The 18,027-nt window shown below is 44.7% G+C and overlaps 1 protein-coding gene across 1 annotated transcript in view; it reads right to left on the reverse strand.

The window, feature by feature from the left end:
* Positions 1-18,027, reverse strand: part of LOC147728286 (uncharacterized) — a 1,395,946-nt gene that overhangs the window by 512,691 nt on the left and 865,228 nt on the right. The window contains exon 11 of the mRNA XM_086963769.1: positions 9,976-10,049. Within this exon, the coding sequence (XP_086819895.1) occupies positions 9,976-10,049 (74 nt within the window). The remainder of the gene's footprint in view (positions 1-9,975; positions 10,050-18,027) is intronic.

The raw sequence follows: 18,027 nt of genomic DNA on the forward strand, positions 1-18,027 counted from the left end.
TGGTGCCAGAATTCTGGGAACAGTGCATTTAACCATTCTTAGTGGGTCACAGCCCATCTGAATGTCACTCATACCTTTTCCAAGCCTTCATTTTTTACTTTAGGGTAATTGCGCTTGTAAGTCTTTAAGATTTAATGCGGTCTGTAGTCAGGGACTTCTACCAGATGACATAAAAGGTGAATTTCTTAGTTGCAGCGTCACCAAAACATTACGTTTAGTCACTTTCCTTTGAGCAGATTGGCAGGAGGCACACTTAACAATTGTTACTTTCTTTGGCAGTTTGAACATATTACAGAACCTTCTACATAGTATCTTGTTTAATAGGGTCTGTTTAATGCAAGTACCTGCAGATATGAGAAACCCTAGTTGCATCCACATACAGAAAAATATTGTGGACAACACCAACGGTATCATTGGAATCTGGGAAGATAGTTATGCATTTCTGACAGGCCACCATACTACCATGGATAACTGCAATCAATGCCGCCACTAAAGCAGACTACACTTGTGGTAAACACTGGCAGTCAGCACCTTTGTGTATGGTGCAGACAACTTATCCAACAACAATGCAGCAATCCTGTGCCCTTTCTAGGACAGGAACCCTTAACATAACATACAATTTCAGTTTGATGTAGGTGTATTGGGGAGATCAATGTGGAGCATTTGTGTTTAGACAGTTCAGGCTTTTGACAGGTGCTGCTTTTAGTGGTTAATCATGTGGCCACAATATGATGTAATGGGACAGTGAGAGGTGCCCCAAGAACAATACTTAACTTCAACAAGATGGGCCCTCTTCCTCTCCCTTCTCCATCCCCCTTTGCCCCTATCCGCTCTATTTCTCTCCCCTTCTTGCTCTTCAATTTGTTGCATATATGTATCTATACCCCCTTACCCTTCTTAGATCCATTTACTTCATCTTCTTTCCTCCTGAAATGTTCTTCTAGTATGTGTAACTGATGTAATTTTGTTATTTATGTTGAACCTTATGTTTAGTACTCCTCCCCCCCCCCTGTCCGCTGTTCAGGTCCCCCCCCGTCCCCCTCCACCCAACTGTCCCTTATCGGCCTCCATGATTATGCCCCTTGCCAAAGCACTCCCTCTCCCCTTGTTGGGGAGGGTTCCAGCAGTAGTGACACGGAGTCTCAGAGTCCCCTCTGAGAGAGTCCACTGTGTTAGGGATCTCACACATAATGGAAATAGGCCGTAATTGGCCTCCTTGAATGTGCCCCTTGCCAAAGCACTCCCTCTCCCCTTGTTGGGGAAGGATCCTAGCATTCCAGTCCTGGAATCTCTGATACCCCTCTGAGAGAGTCCAAAGTGTTAAGGGATTCTTCACTTAGCGGAGGTCTGGGATAGTTCCCTTTTATCTCTGTATGGCACCCCTTGCTAAAAGCACCCCCTCGCCTCTTTTTGGGGAAGGATCCAGTATATAGGCCTTGGAGTCTCGGAGACGCCTCTGAGAGAGTCCACTGCGTAAAGGGAACCTCTCGCAATAGAGATGGGGAAATTATTACAACAAGAATAACTGTGGGTCTATAGGGGAGAATGTCTATGTGTGTCTTGATGACTCCATGTGTACCTTAAATGTGAGGCATACAACAGGATATTACACAGCGTGAAAGAATATCCATCAGTTACTCTTTCTGTACCGCCCTTCCATCATCTGGACCACTTCACAAAGTGGGGAGTCCATATTGTAACCACCTCAACAGATTTAGTAATGAAATGGCTAACCACAATGGTGCTAGAACCCACAAGGTCAGTGGCTGGTATGTATTCGTAACTGAAAGCAGTGCATGGGAAAATTGGTGAAAAAAGAAAAGTGCTCTTTAAAATTGGAGAGTGAACGCAATCGACACTTTATTCTGGAGCCGTCCACTTCCAAAGGGATAAAAACAAATGAGTGCAAATAGGTCAGTAGGTTAAACAAATGCCTACTGACTAGATATTCTGGTCGACATCTTTCTGCGGAAATTAAAGATCCAAAAAGGTATCTACCGCTTCATCAGGACCCATTAAATATTTGCTACTGCTTAAGATAAAATTACAGTGTACACAAAAAATGGTATAAATATCACCTGTTCACTCCTGGCAATCCTCCTGCATAGATAGAAGATATCCAGATGTTGAAGTCACCAAGACACAAACAAAACATAGACAAAAAAGGCAAGATCACAGTACCAACATTAGTAGGAGTTATCACATGCTACATCATTATGCAAAATAGTTTCTCTTTTTGTGGGTTCAGCTAGACCCGATTTAAAAGAAAGTTTGACCTCAGGCTCACCTCAAATGCAAGAGGAACGTGCTTCTCCTCACCTGGCATGCAGCTCAGGACAATGGGGCACCGCTCCATAATGTGGGAAAATATGTAGAATAGTGATGATTGCCTTCGAGACCACTAGACAGATTGAGACTCTGTCAGTACATTAAGTTAAAAGAATTAACAGTGAACCTCTCCCTTCCATGAGGCCCTCGGCACGCAAGATCATGTGTTACCCTATCTAGGGAACTTATTGATGTATAAGGTTATTGAAGAGAAGAGTCGTGGTCCAGGAGCTGGTATAAGGTGAGTTTATTCAGAAAGCACAGCAGTACAAGTACCAACCATCCTGCCTCAGCAACCGCCAGGATCAGAATGGAGAACATGGAACCATACAGGTAAGAGAACATAGAATACATGCTGGCATAACACTCTAAGCTTAGGGAAACAGCAATAACATTAAGATGAGAGGCACAACAGTTATATCCTCATCGCGGAGGGTCTGTGCCATTTCTGCTACAGAAGACTCTAAGCGCGGATCAGAACGCATGTTATCTTATATGCGTGTTCCCAATGACAAGCCGCACTGTTGTAAATGTGCGGTACAGATGGCACACTAGTATCCTCTCTACTTGGAAAACTAAACTCACGCTCTCCTGAATATGGCATGATAAGCCAAAACAGGCGCACCCTTTCAATTGTGTCGTTTTGTACAAAACTACTCTTAAGGTGACCGGACGCCTAGAAAGCGCTTTGCCGCTGCAACGATTTACGACGTAGCTAGGTTGAGACTAGAAATGACTAACGAGGGCAGTGATTAACCCGACCACCTATCAAAAACCTCTCAAAAACCAAGTATTTTGTAAAACTCACGGGCGCTTCTAAAGGCAGGCAAGTTGGAAGTAATCGCCCAGAGCCTCGTAGAGCCTCGTATAGTCTGCTGTGGTGCTTTGAGAGAAAGAAGATGTATACATTAGAAAGAAAGCCTGTACTGACCTGTCCGTCGGTACTCCTAGCAGCCAACTGGGCTGTATGGGGAGGTATCGAGACAGGGTCAGGGGCCATCTTTGTTTGCTTCTGCCGTCATTTGATTTGATAGGCATGACGGCATTTTTCTGCGACGCAGAATTATGGGAAATGTAGCTTCCGGATGAAGCCCGTGGCATGTCATTTATGTCAGACAACCCGTGGTCGTTGGGTTTTGTAGTCTGCTTCGACTACTTACATTTTGCTGTCGTATTGGTGAGTGTAGCACTGCGGTTTGTGTTCTGTACGTAGACAGATAGAGTGAGGGCGATAGAGTGAGGGCGATAGAGTGAGGGCGATAGAGTGAGGGCGATAGAGTGAGGGCGATAGAGTGAGGGCGATAGAGTGAGGGCGATAGACAGAGTGAGGGCGATAGACAGAGTGAGGGCGATAGACAGAGTGAGGGCGATAGACAGAGTGAGGGCGATAGACAGAGTGAGGGCGATAGACAGAGTGAGGGCGATAGACAGAGTGAGGGCGATAGACAGAGTGAGGGCGATAGACAGAGTGAGGGCAATGGATAGATAGAGAGAGATAGAGTGAGTGCGATAGATAGATGTCTGTTGTTCCTGTCTGTGGGATGTGCCCCCTGTTGTTCCTGTCTGTGTGAGATGTGCCCCCTGTTACTGCCTGTGTGAGATGCGCCCCCTGTTCCTGTCTATATGAGATGCGCCCTCCGTTGCTCCTGTCTGCGAGATGCGCCCTCTGTTGCTCCTGTCTGTGTGAGAAGCATCCTCTGTTCCTGCCTGTGAGAGATGTGGCCCCTGTTCAGACAGGTGAGATGCGCCCTCTGTTGTACCTGTATGTAAGAAGCGCCCACTGTTGGTCCTGTCAAGTGTGAGAATGAGTGAGAGAAAAGAGAGCAAGAGGAAAAAGAATAAAGGGGAGAGAGAGTGAATGAAGGGAAGTGAAAGAGAGAAATAAGGGGAGATAGATAAATGAAGGGAAGCGAAAGAGAAAGGGTGAGAGAGAGAATGAAGGGGGAGAGCGAGAGGAGAGACAGAATTAAGGAGAGATAGAATTAGAGAGGGGGAGAGAGAGAGAGTGAAGGGAGAGAGTGAACAAGTGATACAAAAAAAAGTAAGCCATGCTCGAGTGATTAACAAATGCTGATATTTTTAAGCCCACGGCTAATGTTACTTTGCCCAGTGGAAGAATATAAAAATGTTTTTAAAAAATTGACAGAGTGCGTAAACCATAGAGTGAATGGCCAATAAATATAAATCCAAGAGCGAGCCGTGCACGAGTGAATAAGTAATGCTGATATTTTTAAGCACACATCTAATAGTACTTTGCCAGGGAAGGGAATAAAAAACACATTAACAGAGTGCGCAAACCACAGAGTCAATGGCCAATAAAAAACCAGGAGCAAAACTCTGAACTGTAAACACAATGTTTTGTGCGCACAGGATTCTGGGGGTACATGTGGTAATTAGCATTTCCTGGTCACGGCTGGAGCAAAAATTCCTGTGACACCACAGATATGTTCTTAAAAATGTTATTTCAAGAGGGCCCTTTGAGTAAAGAAAATCTTAATTTCACTTCTCTTTTCTGGGCCTGAAGTCTTAAATCTTACAGTGCTTCCTAGAGAGGCACTTACGCTTTACATATATAATGTAAAATACCTCTCTGAGATCCTATTTTGCAATGGGTCAAACGGCTTCTAGTAGCTCAAAGCATAGACACAGTGAAAGTAGTACTAATACCTAACTGTGGCAAACAGAATAAAAGAGGCACACCTATTATTGCATGACATCCACATGTTGAGTTGTATTCTGCTGCATGCACATTGTAAATGTTACTTTCTTTCAATGCAAAATCCTTATTTACAGTGAAACGTTTTCTACAGGCTCCGTTGAATGTATATACTTTTCCTGCTCAACAGTACTTTGTAGTTTGAACGCAGCAACATGTATTAAAATGGCAAATTAGGATTAAATACTTTCACAGAATGTGCTGCAGAATTTGACTCTTGACACATAATTTAGCCAACTCTCTCCTGCCGCATAATTTATGATTGGATACGTCCACTAGGCGAGTTCATCTTGACCCACTGGCTGCACTAAACTCACAGCAGGGCCAATAGCGCGAGGCTCTCAGCAGCAAAGGTCGCCTCCCCACTGAAGGTCATTACCCATCAGTATGTGTCTGCCCCAGTGGATCAAAACAAGATTCACTTTTCACACATAATTCTTGGCCTCTCTACTGAGACTGCAGAGGGTTACCAATTGTCTTACAGCTATATGGGGCGGCGCTGATCGGCTCCACGGCTGCCCCGCTTGGTGCGGTGACGAAGACCCCCTGAGTGACGTGCACGCGTGAGGAGCACTGCGGTGCACCAACAGGCTGCAGGTAGGGTTCGCAAGCCCCAGGAGGTGAGGGAAAGGATTGGCCATGGTGCCTGCCACCTCAGGAGGAGGTCCGCGGGGGAATGAGCAGTGTTCCCTGAGTGAGCAGTATTGGTCCCTGCACACGTGGGTAATAACACCGGAAGGAGGAAAATTAAATAAACCAACAAGACCACTGGTCAGACTAAACAAAAAGGAAAAGAGCTAAGCTTGGGTTATGAGATCGTGGGAGTACAAAGAAAGAAGCCTGATTAAAACTGAGGAGAAGGGAGGGGAAGTGCGAGCAAAGGAGCCATTAGAACAAGCTCTGGCATTGCACGGAAGGGGGAGGGGGACGGGGGAGCGAATTCCTTTGAAGTGTAAATAAACCAGCATGAGTGCGGAGAGGTGGCTCACAGGCTGACATTTGGTGTGCGATGTGCACGCGCTCCCACACATGCGCTGTAGAGAATCCGCTCGGAAACGCCTTTGGGTGCATTTCTGAAAGTCCCTTTACATAAGTCTCGCAGTCAACGCATGCACGTTGTCTAAAACGAGACCTAAAAAGGGGAGAACCACCTGGCTTTAAGGGCAGCTTGCTGAGGGTTTCCTGAGGGGAGCCAGTGTGTTAGCGCAGTCGGAGACCCAACAGTGAAGGTTGCGGGCTGTAGTTGTCGGTGGTGGGGTTTTGCTGATGGAGGTGATGAGCTGGCCTTCTGTGACCTTGTTCAAGCTTCTGAGAGGATAGCGGTGGGCATGGTGCCGTAGGTGGGTTTGGTGAAGAAGTGGATGCAGTAGTGGTCTATCCAATGTGGCTCTGAGGTGTGGCTGACAGGGCTGTTGCTTGCGGAGAAGATGGGGTCAAACTAGTTTCCTGCTGATTGGGTAGGAGATGTGACCAGTTGTTGGAGTCCGATGGTGGCAAAGTTCTACAGTAAGGATGAGGTGTTGTGGTCGTTGCAGTTGTCCAGGTGAAAATTAAGCTCACCGACGAGGATGTAGTCTGCTGCGAGGAGAGCGATAAAGTCTCCTACAGAGATGAGCACCAGGATTTAAAAGTTATAAACCAAATGTATTAATCTAATTGGTGAAGCAGCTCAGGTCTCCATTGTTCCACCTATATTACATTAAACCTGATGCATGTGTGCCACCACAGTCAACATATGGATGATAAAATGCCAAACTAGGTAAAGGTGTATAAAAACTCTGAAAGTGGTTCACCTAGGCACCTAGAAGACATCAAAAACTGCATTTAGATTTCAGGATACAATAATTAATGGGTTGAAATCACTCAATGACCAAAACACCATCTGCACCCAAAGAAAAGGATCTTATGTCTGAGTCAGGCAAATCTGTAGCAACACGAAGCTACCTGGAAGGGTATAGCACTTCTAACTACACTTGTACAGCATGACTTCCTCCATGTCATAGAAGCCTCAAAGGCATCACTACTACTAGGCCAGTTTTTAAGCCTTTTACTACAAAAACAAGTGGTGGAACTAGGCCCTTAGTGTCAAAAAGGCAAAATAATTATCCACAAAAAGGTGTGTCCTGAGCAGTTCAGACCCATCCTAAAGTGGAATTAACTACAAATCAGTGGTATATAAAAAGGAGGAACTGAGAAAGGTAGTCACCAATCAGAATTACCCTAAGCTCTATAGGGGGCTCGGGTATGTGTAAATGTCTTGAACACATACTTTCAAATCAGATGTGTAAAACATTATCAAAAATTCCTTTGAGTTACAGTTAAAGGATTATTTGTGATTTTTTCTATTCAGGAGGATAAAAAGGAGATTCCTCAACCCTCCCCCAAATTTGAGTTGGGGGTACTCCAGTGGTAAGGGCCATCATAAAGTTAGTGGCGCTTAATATTTTCTTGGGATCATGGCTGGGTTACCCTCTTCTTACTTGCAGATCCTGAGTAGTTAGGATAACACTGACCTCAGCTTAATATATATTCTGGATTCCATCTTGATTATCTGCAGTGACAGTACGGATGGTGCTGCCTCTATATGTGCCTTGGTATGCTAAGGATGTTAAAGATTCATTGAAATCACAATGAGGGAGGCTGCCTGTATTGGACGGCATGAAGAAATAAGAAGCATCTGTTTTAATGCCTTACAAAGCGCCCCAAACATGCTTCCCTATGAGCGTCTGCTTATTAAAGGCTTGCCAAGTATTTTGATCTGCATGGCTTGGCAGAAAGAAATATTGTAAAACTAGCATGGTCTTTCCGGCTCTGTGGCCCCACCAGCTTGCAGAAGCCTGCAATTAACAGGTTCAAAGATGCACGGACGATGGCTGAGGAGGCATTGGATCGTTTTTGAATAATGGCTTTCACTTCCTCCTGTCTGTCCTTGAGCTTAACATTTGTTAGTGGTGAGATTCTATGCCACATTTGACAGTTAAGCCACCTAAGAAACGCTATAGATTTAACAGTCTTGAGATTGCTGCTGTTGAGCCAGCGCCACACATATGCCTATCCTGGGAGGAACATGCTGGCGTTCAAGGGATCTTAGACCATCTTTGGATCATTGATGCAATGAGTGTATTGGTTTTAAAATGGCTAAAGAGGCATGCTGGTTCCTAATAAAGTGCCTAGTATTTCTTTTTGAGGTGCGGCACTGCTATATGAAGCATGACTAGCATAGGCATCAGTTTTAAGCTCCCTTTCCATATGTAGTCTACGATTGGGATGGACTTCCACGTTCTTTGAAATTGGAGAGGATACACACTTCTGCTCCATTGCTATCAAGTCAAATTACAGCACTGCCATAATGACAGTTAGCATTTCTCCTTGAGCAACAAAGGTATTAAAATGTGTCTGTAAAAAACTTTGAAGAGCTGAAGTCAGTCTGGCTGAAAAGTTGAAATCTAGTCAAAATCATGAGATAGAAAGTGAAAGAGCTGACAAATTGTGGTGGAAATCCGCATTAGGGTGGACTTTCAGGGGGTGGGGGCGGGGGGGGGTTATTGGTGGTAGAGCGCTCATCACTTCCCCTTTCTTTGCTGAAGTTTGGCATGTTTCAAATACGATAGATGAGCTGATAAACGAGCCCTCTTTGGCCCAAAGCTTTTTTCATTTATTGCTATTTTTGAAGTACCAGCGATTCCTACCCTGAAAAAAGGGAACAATTCAAACATACAAATCTGCTGAAGGGCCAATGCTGGAGAAAAGAACAGTTATAAATCATAGGCATCTGTGTGGTCAATCCGAACACTAAATGAGGTCAGGTATTCAGGGTATAGGTTACAAGAAAGGCGGCCAGTATACATTTTTCGACCAACAAACAAGCATCTTGACCATGCATAACAGTCGGAAGGGTTTTCAAAATTTAAGGCAAGAGATTGCAAAAGACAATGTCTATGAATCTAGCCTGCTCAGTCTTGAGGATAGGTAGCAGATCTGCTGAGCTGGGGCCAATGCTGCAGGACGAATCCTTTACCTCGAAAAGAGGATTAAAGCCACTGTTCCAACTGATACAAAGTGTAAAGGATAGTTCTTCAAACAAGACTTATGTAATTCTAACTAACTGCATACGCCTCACCTCCATACAATATCATAGCAGCTCAGAGATTACAAATGGCAGTAGGATTTGTATATAAAGCATAAAAACGACTAAGATTTAATAAACGTTTCATATGATAGATGGTTGTGGCAAGAGTAACAAAGACAAGCTTTTAATTCTCCGCACTATTCCTCCATCTACTAGCTAACTTCTCAAAATGTATTCCACCACTGGGCTTCTCAGGTCCTCCGTTTATTATAGCTTGAGATTATTGACTGCTAGAAATGGAAAACCGGTAAAAAAAAATCTGCTGACAAGAATGTCTGAGAAGACAGAGAAGATCTGGAGAATCTTCTCAACATCTCAGGTGGCCAAAGAGGCATCAGGAGCAAAAATGTGTTAAACGTGGAAACATCAACATTTTAAATCTTCAAATAGCAGACCCATCAACATTTTAAATCTTCAAATAGCAGACCCAACTATCTCAGAGGTTGCAAACACATTCTGGAAATCCCTCTAGTAGGCATTATGAACTGGTCTCGAACTCCTCCTATTTAGGAAGCAAACGAACCCACCTCTGTATTCACCTAAATAAATATCCTTCCCACAGAATCCTAGTCCATAGTCTTTGTTCAATGGCTCACATCTTTACTGTTATTCCCTCTATTATGCTCTACTCTGTTCAGTGTAAAGCCCACTAATGCCTTCTCATGCAGCTGCTCTAGAAAAACAAAGGGAATTGGACAGCCGACTGACTAACGCCATCTTTGGATTTCTATCTTATTAATGTGAATGACAACCAACTGACATTCTGTTGCCTTTTGTGCTGTAAAACACAAACCAAATATACCTTTGCAACCTGACATCCAGGAGTTCCAACCGCTGCTTCACAACAGCTGTAGCGAGTTTCTAATCCACCAGGCACTGTAATACAAGTAAAATAACAGTTTATGTGAAGTTATTTTCAAAGTTACAGTCTTTAGAGAATTGCGAATATTTTTGGTGACACTGATAGTGCAATATTCTTTGCCCACATTTTAAATCCACTCGAAAAACATGCTTGACGAATATTGTTAAAACATACCCAAAAAAGCAAAGCAATATTGAGCCCTTTTAGGTCTTGAGCAGCCATGACATTTTGCGATTGACCATGTACACAGAGGGAGGGTTGGGGATTCAGCCTTCTTCGGCCATTGGCTTATTTGTGTCACTGCATGTTGGAAACTGGGCTTTTGTTGCAGTTATACCCCACATTTTGCCCCTTTTTATAGCTACTAGATGTGGATTTTCGACTGACAGTGCACTGAGGCCTGTTAACCAGACCTCTGTGGCAGTGCTCCTTCCCTTAACCAGGTGTTGTCTAATTGTGCTACAATTGGCTAAGGACTTTAGCACTCATTTCCTAGGGACTTACAGGGGTGCTAAAGTGGGCCCAAAGGGCTGCAGCATATCCCATGCCAACCTAAGTGGCTCACACACAAATTCCCCACAGACACTCATTGCAGGGTGTGTGACATGGTGCAGACCAGGAGTGAAAAAGGACAACACTCCTCTGCGCCATGCCAAAGACAATGTATCTAATATATGTAAGTCACCCCTACAGCAGGCCTTCGAGCTTTAAGGCAGGGTGCTTTCTATTTCATGTGAGGACACACCTGAATGACTAGATATGCCCCTGTGATGTCTAATTCTATTATTAGACATTGCAAGTAAGCAGGGAATCCATCTTAAGGTATGCACTGGTCAAAACGAGCTACCCAGCTACATAATGGTTTCACTGAAACCTATGGTGTTTGGTATCAAACCCTTCCTATTAATAAACCCATACTGATTCCAGTGATGGATCTATTAATACATGCACCCAGAGGGTACCTTAGAGGTTATCCCTGAAACCTACTAGCCCTCTAATGTGCTGGTTGACTGTTCCAGTCAATCATGGCTCCACATATGTGTTTGACACCCAGGGGTGCGAGTACACGCTCTCAGGAGATCAGGAACAATGCCTACACTGGAGCGCGGGGCATTCTTGGAGCAGCTATTTGGGTCCCTGAGTGATGACTTCGCGGGACTCAAGCGGGATATTGTCTCTGACATCAAGGAGATTTGCCAGGACGTCAAAGCCATTGACCAAAGAATGAAATCACTGGAACAGAACCAGGAAGCCCACGAAGAGTAACTGGATGGTCATTTACAGGAGCTGCTGGAATTGCGTGATCAGAATTTAGAGCTTTGCTACCAGGTAGAAGATCTTGAGAATAGATCCAGACGCTCCAATATTCGAAAAGGAAACGCCCCACTGCAGGCCATTTCACGCAGTCTAGAGGACTTTTTTATCCAACTCTTTAAGCATGTGGCTTCTTCCTTGCAAGGCCAGGAGATCATCCTCGACAGCACACACCGGGCCGGGCAACTGGCTAACGCACCAGGCTAACCTCAGGACATGCACACCTGCCTGCACTACTATTGGCAGTAGGAAGCTATTATGGTAGTAGCACAGGAGTTGAAAATAATCGAATTTGAAGGCATTCAGCTCTGGCTCTACCAGGACCTCTCCTCAAATGCACTGCTGCCTCGAAAAGCCCTCAAATCTCACAGACTTCTTACAGGCACAGAACGTTAGATATAAATGGGGTCATCCTCTTCGCCTCCAGTTTATGTTGACAAGATGAGGTCCGGATGATAATCCCTCTTGAAGATGCCCAGGTGTTGCCAGACGTGCAGAATCTACGTCGTGCCGTGGATGCAGGCCCGCTGACCCGAAAGCCCGCATCTGTGGGCCCTGACTCGAAACGCTCCTTCAAGCGGAAGAAGGAAACACTGAGTAAGCCTACCAAGGCAGATAGACGTGAGGAACAATTGCAGCTACTCCAACAGCTGCAACAGGAGGCCGACCGGGTGGGTGCAGCTGGAGACCACTGATGGCTGACCCAGAAGACATGTGTTCATGCCGGCTGTCTAATTCTCCCCGGCTACCTGGATGGCGTTTGCTATGAGCACCTTCACTGTCCCAGATTGGCTGCTCATCTGGCGGAGCTTCTTTTCAATGAAGCTGATCTACAGCTGTGTTCGCCTGTGACATCGACCCCTTTTCCGGTTTGAGTATTTTGATACATTACCTCTATCACTCTCAAACTCTTTCCTCTCTTCTCTCCCACTTGCTCATACCACCTTCACCCCAGGAGGATGGGTGAGCTTGTGCTGTGACTGGACGAGAAGAAATCACTCCACATGGGTAATTATGATATTGTCCCTGCTTAGCCTTGATGTTTAATGCCTCAACGCTCCTGATAAGCGGCTGGCAGTTCTTCCACTTCTTAAAGATTCTAAATGAAATATTAGCATGCTGCAAAAAAACCACCCGCTTCAGAGTGACTGGAAGAGACTACGTTCTCGCTGGTTTGACTGGCAATATTTCTCATCCGGGGCTACTAATAAGGTGGGAGTGGTGATTTTGATCACTACACACTTCGCGGGTTGGGTGGAGCGGGTATTTATGGTTATTCCCGGTAGACCTTTAGCGGTGCATGTCTTAATACAAGGAATCAGGTACACAATAGCTACAGTCTTTGCACCCGAGTGCCAGGCAACATTTCTCAGGGACACACTGGGATGTCTGTTTAACTCAGACAAGGAGCTAGTGGTGGGGGGAACTTTAACACTGCAATGGACACTGGGAGGTATAGGTCCGCCCTGCGGGTGGGACAATTTGGGGGACTCACGTCAGGCACTAAACAACGGTTGGGTGAGATGGGATTGACCGATGTCTGGAGATATACACCCCCCACAGAAGAGGACTACACATTCTTCTCAGCAGCCCATCAGACTTACACGAATTGACTACTTTTTCACAACACCGGGGTAACTCTGAACACAGTCCCTGTAGATATTGGAGCTAACGCTCTCTCCAATCATTCTCCCATTATCTTGTGACTCAATCCCAGCAGGAGATCGCCAGCTCCCCCTAGCGGACGACTTAATACAAAACTCCTAACATATGATAAAATATGTGCAGACACACTGACAGCCTTAACCACTTTCCTGGAACGCAATGACAAATCTGAGGATGCCATTTCTGCACTGTGGAAAACTCTAAAAGTAGTCATTAAAGGTCACTTTATTGGTCCAACCACGGGCTACAACAGGGTAACAAAGCAGGACACATTACTGGTGCACTGTCTCCAAGCCCAGGCGATGTATCCCCAAGTTACAGGGGGCAGATGGCTGCATGTGCTACAAAGATGACGACATAGCAAATGTTTTTGTAACCTTTTATAAGACCCTCTAATACGCTGAGGTCCTTCGGCACTCCGATGTGCGGGCATACCTAGCACAGGTGCCTCAACTCCATTTACAGCCCTGGAGGTGGATATTACACCACAGGAGGTACTGGCGACCATACATAAATTACGCCCAGCCTGGACGCCTATACTGCAGAATTTTATAGTCTTTGGCTCCCAGTTGGCCACTCTCTAGCACGGTTAGAATATTCATTTGGCAAGACAGGTATGCTGCCAGACTAAATGCACAAACCATTACAGTGATCCCTAAAACAGGCAAGGACCTCAAATGTTGCGCCTCCTATTGCCCAATCTCCCTTCTAAATGTAGATGCGAAGAGCTTTACAAGTGTTCTGGCCCACAGGCTAGAACCGTAAGTCCAGAGACTGGTTGATCCTGACGATGTCGGTTTCATTCTTGAGCGAGGGTGTATTGACAACACGAAAATACTATTTCATCTGCTGAACAAGGTATAATGTTCGTGAGTACCAAGCCTTTTGCTAACGCTGAAAAGGCATTTGATTGGGTACACTGGCCCTACTTGCACCGGGTACTAAAGCACGTGGGCTTCAGATCGCGGTTTGCAGCTGGGTTCAGTCATGCTATACAGACACCCCCAAGCTAGAATGTGTGTGAACAGAGAGATCACCTACTTTCCTTATAGAACAGGTAACTAAACAGGGTTGCCCCCCTGCCCCCCCTACTTTTTGCGCTCTACATGGAGCCCTTCGCAGAACGAATAAGGACCAATCCATGTGGCGGGCATCCTGATGGGAGCGAGGCAGCACAAGATCAAGTTTTATGTTGAAGATGTCCTTTTGACCCTCACCAATCCAGATAATTCGCTGGCACCAGTCATGGCAGAACTGACCATTTTTGGAGAGGCCTCTTGCTACAAAATCAATTTGCAGGAGTCCTTAATACTAGTTCTGACTGTCTCAGGCTCTAAGTACCCAGCTCCATGCCCAATTTCCTTCCCAGAGGGTGGGATTCTATATCTGAGGACACAGGTACATCCCACACTTACGAATACATCTGCATACAATTATCGGAGCCTACTAGCTACCACAAGGAGACCTCACACAGTGGAACTCCCACGGTCTCTCGTGGTTAGGGCGCATAGCGGCTGTTAAAATGAAAATGCTCTCTAAACTTCTATATGTCATGCAAACACTGCCCCTACAACCCTCCACCACCCCACAGATACTGGACAGACTACAATCGCTTATCTGGGACTTCATATGGGCAGCTAAGCGAGCGCGGATGGCCTGAACACACACTTTTCCAATGTCAGCAAGGGGCTTTAGAATTCCAAATCTGCACTGCTACTACCAGGCGCCACAACTACGCTACATGGTGGAATGGTCTTGTACCCTCACCGAAAAACATTGGTGTTTCATAGATCAGGCAATCGCAACCACACATCTGGAAAAAACCCACAGTGCCTAAACCACACAGACCAGTTGGTGTATAAATCCCCCTGGTTGTGAGGTCCACGATTGGCGGTTGGGACAGGGTGGACCTGCGACACAGTCGCTCTACACGGTTAGGTAACCCAAACTTTCCACTGGCTGTCACAGGCTCAGCGTTTATGGTTTGGCAGAAAGGTAACTGCAAACAAGTGAGGGACATGTTTGACGCAGATGGGCATATGGACTTCCCTACACTGCAGACATATGACCTCCCCGACACAGCAAAATGGCAATAGTAGGATACGGACAGCATTCGACAAGTGGATTCTCACTCACTCCACAGATAGGTAACTAATATTGGACCTTTATACCTTTCTGGTAACACCTCTGAACCCCCTCGAGTAACCTGTGCAAGCTAGATGCGAGGGAGAATGCGGGTGCCCCTTCACAGATCGAGAGTTGAGTAACATTTTACACTGGGCATGAACCTCCACTCTTATCACTAGTAAATAAATGCTCTTGAAGATTGCCTTCTACTGGTTCCTTGCCCAAGCAAGGATCGCTACTTGGGACCCTACGGGAGGCGACAATGCTGGCATCACTACAGGAATCAGGGCACACACGCACACACACCTCCTAGGGCAATGCCCTAAACTGAAATCTTTCTGTGCGGAGGTCTTGGATGTGGCAAACATATTTGCGACAGAGCTACCAGATTCCCAGGCTATATACTCCTGGGTCTCCCCAACCCCCTCACTAACCTGCTGTGGTCTAATCAGGGCATCCTAGCACTGGGGGTGGCAAACAGTTCCTCCTCGCAAGCAGGGGTACGGAAACAGTGCTCACACACTTGGATTGGCCACACAAAATATTTGATATGCTGGGGATGGAAAAGCCGATGGCAGCTGCCACACAACTTCTTACACACTTCGACAAGATGTGGCTAACCTGCTTACAATACCTGCCTGATTAGTTTTGTGAGCTGTTTTACCCCTGGTATTCACGGATACTGCGTTTGACCTCCCCAGTGCAGCCTGCAGAGCGCTAGAGCATTTATACCCATATTAGAAGTTTTAGACACCAGGCGCCCAGCCTCACGCCTCCTTCTCCCAGTCTTGATCCTCTCTATTATCTCCCTTTCACACTTTCTACTCTCTTCTACTGTTGCAAGATACATGCCTACTATCCACTACTGAAATACCTCCAGCCGATGGATGTAGGTGGGTTGTTGTGTATCGCTTTCCTATATAAAAATCAGTAAATTAAATTTGAGTCCTAAAAAAAAAAAAGAAACAAAAATATCAAACTTTAGCTAAAATCAAGCATTTACCTCAAATGTCTGTTTGGGAACAATCAGGAATTATAATGGGAATCTACAAAATTCCTACCAACAGAATTTCTTTACTTCACCAGATGAAAACATTACGCCGTTTGCATGGCTGGGCCTATAATATGACACAAAAAGGTACTAAACCAGGGAACATGAAAAAAATCACATTAACTTTGTATGGTTACAGTTTTTATCCTTTCCTCTTTTGGGTGATCAACCTGCCCCCACACAAGTGAATTTTCTTTTACACTCTATTAGAGAGCCCATGTGCCTTCTATAGAGCTGCATATTCTCTTTCGCTCATATGTTTCATTCACAGAAACATAACTCAAAGGGTTAATGTCAGTCAGTCAAAAATACTTTATTCGGTTCATTACAAAAACCACAAAAGTATACAAAAACATGCAAAGAGGTCTAAAGGGCACCAAGTAGCACAATAACATAAAAAAATATGCAATTTAGGTACAAACAGGGGTGAATGCCCAATTAAAAATGCATAAAAGTACAAGTACATGGTGTCCAATTTAAAAAAGAGTTATGAGCAGCAATCCATGGTTAAAAAACATTATGCACTTATTTTAAAAAGAAATAAGATGTATTATAATTCATCTAAGTCCAATTGATCTTTTTACTGAGTCTCATTGCTATGGTTAATAATTTGGCGACATTGCAGATTTCCCATATGTTTGGCAGTAATTGAAGGTACAGTAAAGCGGGCTTCACTAGGCTAAATCCTTTCCCCTTTAATAAGGGTATAATAAACTTTTCACACAAAAAACAACTGTTAAAGAAGGGTCTAGGGGAACATTTTTATAGACCTATCAAGCTCGTACCCCTCATGAACTGTACTACTACAACAAGGAAACTTGAAGGTCTTAAAGGTAGAGAAACAGAAAAAAGCCACCAAGAAACTTACACACCACTATCACCACTAACAGTGTAGGACCATCAGTTGTGAAAGAAGTCCTATCAGCCCACCCATATGGCGGAACATCGTCATTTAGGACTGAATCAGCAGGATCTTATATGGCCAAGCCCAATGGTCTTATGCTTGATGCAAATAGATCCTATATGCTGAGAAATGATGGATCCTCACTGAAAGTGGTACAGATAGGGTGCAGTGCTCATAAGGAAAAGTGAAGGTGAGTAAAATGACGGTCAGGGTAGAAAAATGTGTTTATTGGTATCTCCCAGACGTCAGGTAAAAGGTGTGATGACAGTGTGACAATATCACTGTACAGTAAACATATGAAATCTAGGCCAACATGTTTCTGCCATAATGGTATCTATTTACCGGCATTCGTCAGGGCCAAGCTGGAAAGCAAGCTACTGCAACAACCACCATTCTTAGTGTGAAAAAGTGATCCAAAAAACCTATAATATGGTTTACAAGAAATGAAATCTGTGTGGCTCAATGAACCATCCTACCGTCTCTTGGTTAATAACCCTGTGACGTGTAATCCTTTTCCTGTGGACATCAAGAAAAGGAAACATTTTATAACACAAAAACACCAAAGTATGTAACAGTGTATTAATAAAACTAGTGGCATTCTGTTTCTCTATAGGTCATTTATGTCCAAAATGATCAAATTATAAAACTGTGCTAAATATAGTGTCACATCCAGATAATCTGTATAATGAAAATAATAAATCAAAGATGTACTTACCCAGCTTTATGTGGGAAGTAAGCCTCACCTCACCCGGCAACGGCTCGGATAGGAAAGAGGCCCCGCTCTATTAACATATGGAGAAGGACAATGTCAGGTAATGATAGCTGTCACTAACTCAATATGTTTAAATTTCAGAAGAAACTGAAAAGAAGAAACTTGGTTGTTCATGGCAAGCCCATCAGGTCATTAAAAACACGATGTACTTAAGAGGGC

Source organism: Lissotriton vulgaris, chromosome 3_1 (assembly GCF_964263255.1).
Source record: "Lissotriton vulgaris chromosome 3_1, aLisVul1.2, whole genome shotgun sequence".
In the NCBI taxonomy this organism is placed as follows: domain Eukaryota; kingdom Metazoa; phylum Chordata; class Amphibia; order Caudata; family Salamandridae; genus Lissotriton; species Lissotriton vulgaris.